At 35.7% G+C, this 9,772-nt stretch overlaps 1 protein-coding gene across 1 annotated transcript; it reads left to right on the top strand.

The window, feature by feature from the left end:
- Nucleotides 1-616: 616 nt before the first annotated feature.
- LOC133040081 (olfactory receptor 10X1-like) lies at nt 617-1,600 on the top strand. The gene has a single exon (XM_061119826.1). The coding sequence runs from the start codon at nt 668-670 to the stop codon at nt 1,598-1,600; it is 933 nt and encodes a 310-aa protein (XP_060975809.1). The 5' UTR covers nt 617-667.
- The last annotated feature ends 8,172 nt before the right edge of the window (nt 1,601-9,772 follow it).

The raw sequence follows: 9,772 nt of genomic DNA on the forward strand, positions 1-9,772 counted from the left end.
CCTATATGTGGACTCTAGAAAGTGATACAAATTAACTTTTTAACCAAAAAAAATAAAATAAAAATAAACTCACAAACTTAGAAAACAAGCTTATGATTAGCAAAGGGGATAACAGGGGTGGGGGAGAGAGATAAATTGCGTCTGGGATTAACATATACCCCACGGGCTTCCCTTCTGGCTCAGCTGGTAAAGAATTTGCCTGCAATGTGGGAGACCTGGGTTCAGTCCCTGGGTTGGGAAGATCCCCTGGAGAAGGGAAAGGCTACCCACTGGCCTGGAGAATTCCATGGACTGTATAGTCCATGGGGTGGCAAAGAGTCGGACACAACTGAGTGACTTTCACTTTCACGACTATTTGTAAAATTGTAAAGAACAGCAACCTACTGTATAGCACAGGGAATTATACTCAATGTCTTATAATAACCTATAATGGAAAAGAATCTGAATAAGATATATGTTTATATAAATAAACATACATATGAAACTGAATCGCTTTGCTCTATACTTGAAACTAACATTGTAAATTAATTATATGTCCATTTAAAAAAAGAATCAGTTTGTAATTTTAACATTAAACATTTGTCTTATTCACAGAAAAAAATGTCAACTAATAATGGAAAATATAGCATTTGTTTGTTGTTTCTTTTAGATTTCAGATGTCCAAACAATGAAGATCAACCAAACAGTCCTGGAAGAGTTCATTCTTGTTGGTTTTTCTGTTTATCCACATGCACAGACATTCCTCTTTGTGGTTTTCTTTTGCCTCTACCTTCTCACCCTCACAGGTAACCTGACGATCATGAGTCTTACTTGGGTGGACAGTCGTCTCCACACACCCATGTACCTCTTCCTTAGTGCACTCTCTTTCTCCGAGACCTGCTACACATTGACTATCATCCCCAAGATGTTGGCAGATCTCCTCATCAAGCATAGAAGCATTTCAGTCATAGGTTGTGGCTTGCAAATGAGTGCCTTCTTGGGACTTGGTGGCACTAACTGTCTCATTCTCACTTTGATGGGGTATGATCGCTTCCTGGCCATCTGCAACCCTCTCAGATATCCTTTGCTTATGACCAATATGGTGTGTGGGAAACTTGTGGTCTCTGCTTGGGTTGTTGGCTTCTTTATCTCTGTGGCAGAGACTGGGATGATATTCAGGGGCTCTTTCTGCAGTCCCAAACTTATCAAACACTTCTTCTGTCATATGAGGGCTGTTGTGAGGCTGTCCTGTCTAGACAGTGAACTCACAGAATTCATTGTAACAGCAATCTCAGTGTCAGCCTTGATAGGCACCTTCCTGATTATCATACTCACTTATGTGTTCATTCTCTCTACTGTTCTTAAGATCCCTTCAGCTGAGGGCAAGCAGAAGGCATTTTCTACCTGTGCTTCCCACCTCATAGTGGTCATCATCCACTTTGGTTTTGCATCTATTGTTTATCTGAAGCCAGAAGCATCAGAGGGAGATGACACACTCATAGCAATCCCCTACACTGTCATCACTCCTTTCCTCAGCCCTTTCATTTTCAGTCTCAGGAACAAGGACATGAAGAATGCTTTCAGAAAGGTACTTGAAAAAACAAATTCCTTGAATAAATAATCCTGGTTTATTGCTGCATGACTGATTATTCCTAGATGTCAGTAAGGGATTTACCCTATGATATCTGAGAAACCTATACCATTTGCCTTTCCAGGGGTTGGCATATGGAGATCGAGTGACTGAGTCTAGGACCCAAGCATTTACTTATCTTGTTAAGGAAGTTGTCTATCTCTTTCATTCTTCATGTTCTACATCTACTATTACTCAACTCCACTTTTACTAGTACTATCAGTTCTCTACTTCTACTTAGATATCAGTCTCTGAAGATAACTAGGCTTCTACCAATCAACCTCTGGGTTTATTGCACCTTTGATGAAATGGGATAAGAAAGATTGTGGAAGAAAAAAAAAAAAAAACACCACGAGTGACCACTCTATTCAGAAATGTTTAAAGATATCTAGAAATGTAAAGATTGAATAATTTATATAAGCAATATTGTGAGGCACTGAATTGTGTCTCCCAGGAGATAAACCACTTTAATAGGAGGTTCACTATGTAGTAATCATCATCTCTTTATTTGTGCGTATCTGAATTGACATCTATATTTGTTAAGTACCATATCATATTAGTAAAAACTTTTAATAATGCTGTTTATGATGGTTTTCCTTAATGACTTTCAGATGCTAGCTTCTGAATTCACAGGATATGTTGGAACAATGATTCAAATAAGTAAACAGGACAGTAGTGCCTACTTGTTTCATAACTGGGGGAATCTATGTTGACAGCTGGAAATAACCTCTATTTTCTTTAAGATGAAGGCACTAAACAGCAAATGTTTGAAAAACTCTCATGGTATTGATGAGTGTGACTTTAAAAAGTGTTTTGGAATAATTTTTACAGACATCTTATATGTAATAAAGGAAACTAGGTAAACACAGCATCAAATCTTTATATTACCTAAAAGAAAATAAGAAATAGTGTGGAGGTTATATATCACAGAAAATTAGCAAGTGATCTTATGGAAAATTCCAGCATACAAGCCTAGGGACATTTCTGAATCCTTTTTCAGTTCTGCTACTAACCAAATTCATGTCCTCTCGTGAAGGTTATAACCACTGTACTTATGGTTTGTATATATAAAATGTACACAAAATCTGGAGTAATTTCCAACCTAGATTATTTATGGAGATCATGTAAAGATAGGTAAGATAATGGATGAAAATGATTATGTGATTACACAGATTAGGTTACCTCTTACCATGACTTTCCTTTCTTCCCTGGGACCATTTTTGTAACACTTGTGCAGGCAGAATATTTACCCCTCCTTCATCTGTGATCACTGCTTCAGTGATGAAAGTGTTCCACCCCTGAGAACTGCTTAGTCAATCCAGAGAAGTTAGTACATAAATACTAACAATCTGCTCACTCATAGTGAGTATAGAAGATAAAATGTTAAGTCTAGACTCAAGTTCCTGACTTGAATTTGGGCCAGTTAACCTACGTTACATCTGACATAGCAGGGATTGCTAGGTGTTACTTAACATAGACTGTTAAGCTAGAAAAAGCCAATTTGATTAAATAGAATCTAGAAATAACCTATATGGTTAGAAGTCAAGAAACGCACTTCTAAATAAACAGTAAATCAAAATAAGAAATCCCATGGCTAATAGAAAAGAAGGTTTGAACTGTAGGAATTAAAAACACTACAGGACAAAGCTTTTGGATGTATCTTTTCAGTGTTTGGATGAAATATGTAGTGTTCAAAATACATATTAGAAAAGTATATAGAAAGCAAATTTGTAAGATAAACATTTGTCTCAATAATTTAGTAAAGGAATAGCTAAACACAGAAAGATTGTGAAGAAAAAATAATTATAAGAGCAGAGATTAAATATATATTAGTATGTGATTTTTGTCTAATCACTAACTCGTGTCTGACTTTTATAACCCCATGAACTGTAGCCTGCTAGATGCCTCTGTCCATGAGATTTCCCAGGAAAGACTACTGAAGTGGGTTGCCATTTCCTTTTCCAGGGTATCTTCCTGACCCATGGATCAAATCCATGTCTCCTGAACTGTTTTTACTGCTGAGCCATCAGGGAAGCCGCCAGTGGTTCAAAAAAGTCAGAGCTTAGAGTATTGAAAATCTTGGTAAATTATGTTTTTCTTTGATGAGATTGACTAGGGAATAAAGACAGATGACCCAAATAAGCAACCATGGGAATGGAAATGGGGTTGTTTCTCAGGTCATAGAGACATTAAAGATGAGTGAATACTGTTAATAATTTCATGAATATAAATATGAGGATTTACATAAAGTTGGAAAATTTTATAAGATACAACATAAGATACATGCTAAAACAAACTCAAAAGTGAAACATTTAATTGTCAAGAAATTTAATTTTAATTATATTTCACATTGCAAAGTCTGAGTCCTTTAGTTTCAATTTTTTCTAAATTATTTTACTAATAAAATTTTTAACGGGAAGAAGCTAGATATTTACTCCTGTCAATGAGAAATATAATATGGAACCAATGAAGGAATAAAATAGGAAATCAGTGACCTGTTTTCTACCAAAATGGGAAAGATGTTCATTTTTTCCCTCTATGTGTAATGAAAACTTCAAGGAACAAATACGATTTGTTCTCTCAGGAGATGCACATTCTTCTTGTGGAGAGACAGACAATTATGGTATTATATAGATTAAGGTTTTCGTAGATCTATGGGCACACTCAGGAGACAATAGACACAAAACATTGCTGAAAGTTTCAGTGATATTGTTGTTCAATGTCCCCAGATAAGGCTGTTCTTCCTGTGTTATCAGCCTCATCTAAGGAGCTCTCTAAACAGGGGGAGGAGACAGCCAGGAGGAGTCCTCCTTGGGTCAGAACAAATTTCAAAGACTGATTTCAGAAACTATCCCTTCAAAGGAGCCTGCACTTTGTTTTATACATCTGTGCAACAATTAATATTCTAGGGCAGGATTGAAAACACTAGAGCAACTGGCAGGCTAATAGTTGCATGTGGTCAGAAAAAGGACATTCAAAATAAGGCCTATTAAATGATTGCCATTCCAAGGTTAATGTGGACATAACCATGACTCTGCTCATGATTAGCAGTATCAAGAGACCTAACACTCTAGTATAGTAACAGAGGATAGAGTTCATTAAAGTATTCAATCCAATCACTAACCAAACATAAAAGCAAACAACAAACAAACAAACAAAAGGCCCCCAGTGTGTGTGTGTGTGTGTGTGTGTGTGTGTGTGTGTGTGTGTGAATGGGGAGGACCAATAACCAGAAGTTTCTACAGTATATCATCTAAAATGTCTAGTTTCAACAGAAACAAAGATGAGACATGCAAAGAAACATGGTTCAGTTCAGTTCAGTCGCTCAACCATGTCTGACACTTTGCCACCCCATGGACAGCGGCAGGCCAGGCTTCCCTGTCATCACCAGAGACATGGAGATGTTACCAACTACCAGAAAAAAATATTAGGCAACAGAAGCTGCCTTGTCAGTGTGACTAGATTCTGTATTTGAAAGACAAAAACTTTACTTAAAAAACTAAAAATAGAGTTACCATATGATCCATATATCCCACTCCTGGGCATATATCCAGACAAAAATTCTAATTTGAAAAGATATTTACATACTCCCCAATGTTCTTTGCCGCAGTATTTGCAAAACCAGGGCATGGAAGCAACCTAAATGTTCACTGACAGTTAAATGCATAAAGAAGTGGAGGAAAATCCTCAGCCACAAAAAAAGAATGAAACAATGCCATTTGCAGCAATATGGATAGACCTAGAGACTGTGATATTAAGTGAAGTAAATCAGACTGAATAAGACAAGTATCATATGATATCACCTAAATGTGGAATTTAAAATATAATTCGAATGATCTTATTTACAAAACAAAAACAGGTTCACAGACAAAGAAAGCAAACTAACAAAATGACAGTTACCAAGGGGTATGGGGAAGGGATAAATTAGGAGTTTGGGATTAATAGATATAAACTACTATATATAAAATGATAAACAGCAAGTTCCTACTGTATAGTACTGGGAACTATATTCAATATCTTGCAACAACCCATAGTGGAAAATTATATGAAAAAGAAAAAAAATATATATATACATATATCTAAATAACTTTATACCAGGATCTAACACAACATTGTAAATCAACTATATTTTAATAAAAAAAGACAAAAACTCAAAGTAACTGTTAAAAATATTTCAGATATCTAAAATTAATGATTTAAGAAATAAAGGAAGCTATCATGAAATCATAAATACAGAATATGAATAAAGAAAGAGAAATTTTTAAAAAGAACTAAATGAAATGCTGGACTTGAAAATTACAATAACTGAAATTTTTTTAAAAATCAGCTTTGGACTCAGCAATGATAACCTTAAGTTGAAGATGGTAGAACCAATTCTCCCACCTGTGACTTGTATAACCTTGTGAACTTTAACTGTCTTGCTAGACCCGCTAATCATGAACTGCTTGTAATTGCACTTTTATGAGAGAGCAGTATACTGTTTCATTTCAGTCACTTTAATTTTGGGGTCTTGGTAGTAAGGTTGCAGCTACATTGTATTGTTCAGATAATTAAGTGATATATTTATAAAATTTTTCATAATGTGTCCAGTATATTATAAATGCTCAGTAAAAGATAATTAGACATAATTTTCTTCATCTCTAGGGAAAAGTACAGAAGTGTCTCTTTCTGTTTAATTTCTCATCTCCCTCCCCTTTCTGAAACCATCTAGTCTTTCTCCCTCAATAACACTGTACTCTTGTGATTCTTTTCTTGGCCAGCATTTGGTCTTTTCTTTCTTTGGTCCACCAATGGCTATTTCTCAAGCTTTTCCTGTTCATATTCCTCTATTTTGGTAGATTATGTTTCTCAGGCAAAATCTATCAAATCTGCACTCATTATATTTATTAATTTTTATGACTACAAGATTCATCATTTGAAGACAGACATAAGACTCAGGCCAACACTTCTAAATTTCTGTTGCATATGTCTGCCTCTTCTTTGAGCTTAATGTGTCAAGACTGATCTTGTTATTGATTTTCTCATGATGAACAACCTTCTATGTTTTCTAATATCTAGCATCTCCTCACAACTTTAGGCTAAAAATGAAAACAGAACCACAATTCTCCTACTCCTTATGGCATCATCTAATTTTTTAAGGTACAGTTGCTTGTAATCCTATTATTTTTTCAGCAACAACAAATCTTATTGCAGAGAGAATACTTCTTCTCCATGGCATCTTCTCTGACCTTTGATCCAGTTCTTCTATCTTGTCTATTCAATGTTTGGGTCTTCAGCTCACTACAGTGCAATCCCCTTTTCATCTGTACTATCTTCTCTCCTCCATCAAAATATTAATCCTTGTAAGAAGAAACTATTACTCATACTTTTCTGATTTTGCCCACTTTAAACACAGTGAGCCTTCCTAAAATGCTCAGGGTTGACTGAAAAAAATACACAAACCAAAAGCTGAGAATATGCTTTATTTGGTGAACTTTCTGAGGATAATAGCCAGGTTTACAGCTTTTCAGGTAGTTTTTAGATACTGTTCTAAAGAGGTAAGGAAGGAGCCAGTATATGTAGAAGTTTTGCTGGAAAAAAAAATGTAGCTGAAAGATCAAAAGATTCCTGCTAATCACAAAGAAACCCCAGACATCTGAAATTAATATTAATGGGTTTCTGTAAATGGTAAGATGTAAGAGCCTGATATTAATGAAATCATTCCTTTGGTATTCATATTAACTATCAAGGGCCAGTATCCTGAATGTATTCATTTTGAATTCCCCTCAGAGTGTACCATTTTTGGGGTGGGATTCAGTGGTTCATGACTTGATGGTTTGAAGGCAAGAAACATTCCATACTTACTAAAAAGGCAGACAATATTTTTTGTTCACACCAGGAATGGACTCTGTGACTAGAGGGACAAAGTGTGTTTATGATGAGAAGAGCAAATTGAATGATCATTGGGGATACAGTTTATTACACTCTTCAGCAAAACAAAACTAAGGGAGTAGCAGGAAACCTTGGTTATGTGCATAACATAGACTCTGCAAGTTTTAAATCCCCAGGGACTCCCAGAAGCCAAGTCACATATTAAACAAACCCCTGTAACTAATGAGAGCAAATTACAAAGTTAAGTGAGAAAGTTCTTTTCCTCTCTTTGATGAAGAAGAGAGAAATCCCTGAGGGTCTCTTAACCAGAAACAAACCTCTAGAGCTGAGGAAACTTCAAACACTTGCTTAGCAGATAACATCTTTAAAGTGTTAGAAGGAAAGGCTCTAAGCCATTGTAATTCAGTGAGTGTTGGGAACTGATCATAGCACATGTGGCCTAACTTCATACCTCATGTCAGAAACTCTGGAACCATAGAAAGCTGAAGGGCATAATCAGAACCACTTTCCTAACTTGCAAGGTGGGGAAATTTGAAACCAGAATGTACAGGAACTTTCCCAGTGTCACTCAACTAGCAATGATAAAGTTAAAAATCTGAAGTCTTTGACCAATGTTGATCTTTGTTGATCTTTGCCTTTTTTGAGTTATGAACAAAGCATTTTTCCAACAATGTGAAGACTATCATGTAAGAATATAACTGATACTGAATTGGGTTTGGAGCCCTGATAAAATACACAAGGTAGGAAACTGTTCTTGATATGGTTTGACTGTTTTCTTCATGATTAATTCACTACATTTTCTTCAAATTTACTATTTCTCTTTGACTTTAAATAGATGTGTATTATTTTGTCAGTGGATCCATATTCCAAACTAAATTTGAGACAGTTTGATTTAGCAATAACTTCAGAGAGAACTGAGGGTAGGGTGAGGTAGATTACCCTCATCCCCTTTAGGAACACAAACACCCAGAATATGCCAAAAGTAGAAGGAGTTTCTGATATTCCTATTCTACTGAGGATGATTCTCCAAGTAGTCGTTTACAACACGGTTGGGTAAAGACTGGATAAGGAAGGGGCTGCTTTGAATTTGAATCACTGATTCTTTTAATTTTCAAAATTCTTCTGAATTTAACTGTGTCTGTGAAAACAAATTTTGGGGGGCTGTCCTGGAAGGAATATGGCCTACTGTGTGAAACCAGGCTGTTCTGCAAATAGTGAGTTAGAAAAAGCTTGGGTTTACACCATGGAGCTATTAAAACAACTTCTTTTTCTGCGAATATACTTTCCCTTTGGGGAACCTAGGTAATTTTAGTTTACAAATGATAAAACTTCCCTTGTTATAGAGTTATTGTAAAGAGCTCTGAGAATTTAAGAATCTCAGATTATAAATGACTCTACAGGTAGAAGGAATTCTTAATGACTTAGAGATAAACAGAAGGACATGGTCTTCACTTTTCTTTAAGATTTCAGGTCCTAACCAACTTCTCCAAGAAGGGATAATGACATTGGGATTCTCTTATAGTTGTAAGTCGTTGTCCAAATATAGTGCCCAAATAGCTAGGAAGTTAGCTATCAACCTGAGGTAGATAGAAAACATTATACATAGAGAATTTCTGAGTCAGACAGTAATTCTGCCTGTTAACTACTTGGTAGTTTTTTTTTTTTCAGGGTTTAGAGTCAAATCCAAAGCTTAATCGCCAAATTCATCTGAATTTCCTTCATCTGGACATGAATTAGTATATTTTCTGTCCTATTATTATTATGGGCCAGTAAAATCATTAATAAGGGCAAGAAAGAGCCATAATAAGTAATGAGTATTTGTTTACAGAAACAATTAGTATACTGGAAAAAACATCACCTACATACACATGGTGAATTGCCAAACCAAATGATCTATCAGAAACTGTAAACTCGGACTTCTCTGGTGGTACAGTGGTTGGGAGTCCACCTGCCAATGCAGGAGACATGGCTTGATCCCTGGTCCAGGAAAATTCCACATGCCACAGAGCAAATAAATCCATGTGCCATAATTACTGAACATATGCCCTAGATCCTGCGAGCCACAACAAGACAAGCCACCACAATGAGAAGTCCACGCATGCAAATAGAGAGTAGTCCCTGCTTGCTGCAACTAAAAAAATCCCATGCACAACAATGAAGACCGGCACAGACAAACATGAATAAATAAATAAAATGATTTTTAAAAAAGAAATTGTAAATTTCACTATCTATTGAAACCAACATTTCAAAGAATAATGGAAAAGTTAATATTTATTTGTCTTTCATATTTCA

The sequence above is a fragment of the Dama dama genome, chromosome 20 (assembly GCF_033118175.1).
Source record: "Dama dama isolate Ldn47 chromosome 20, ASM3311817v1, whole genome shotgun sequence".
In the NCBI taxonomy this organism is placed as follows: domain Eukaryota; kingdom Metazoa; phylum Chordata; class Mammalia; order Artiodactyla; family Cervidae; genus Dama; species Dama dama.

Excerpts from the sequence above, each read along its gene's own strand:
- LOC133040081 (XM_061119826.1), top strand. The coding sequence starts at position 668 with ATGAAGATCAACCAAACAGTCCTGGAAGAGTTCATTCTTGTTGGTTTT.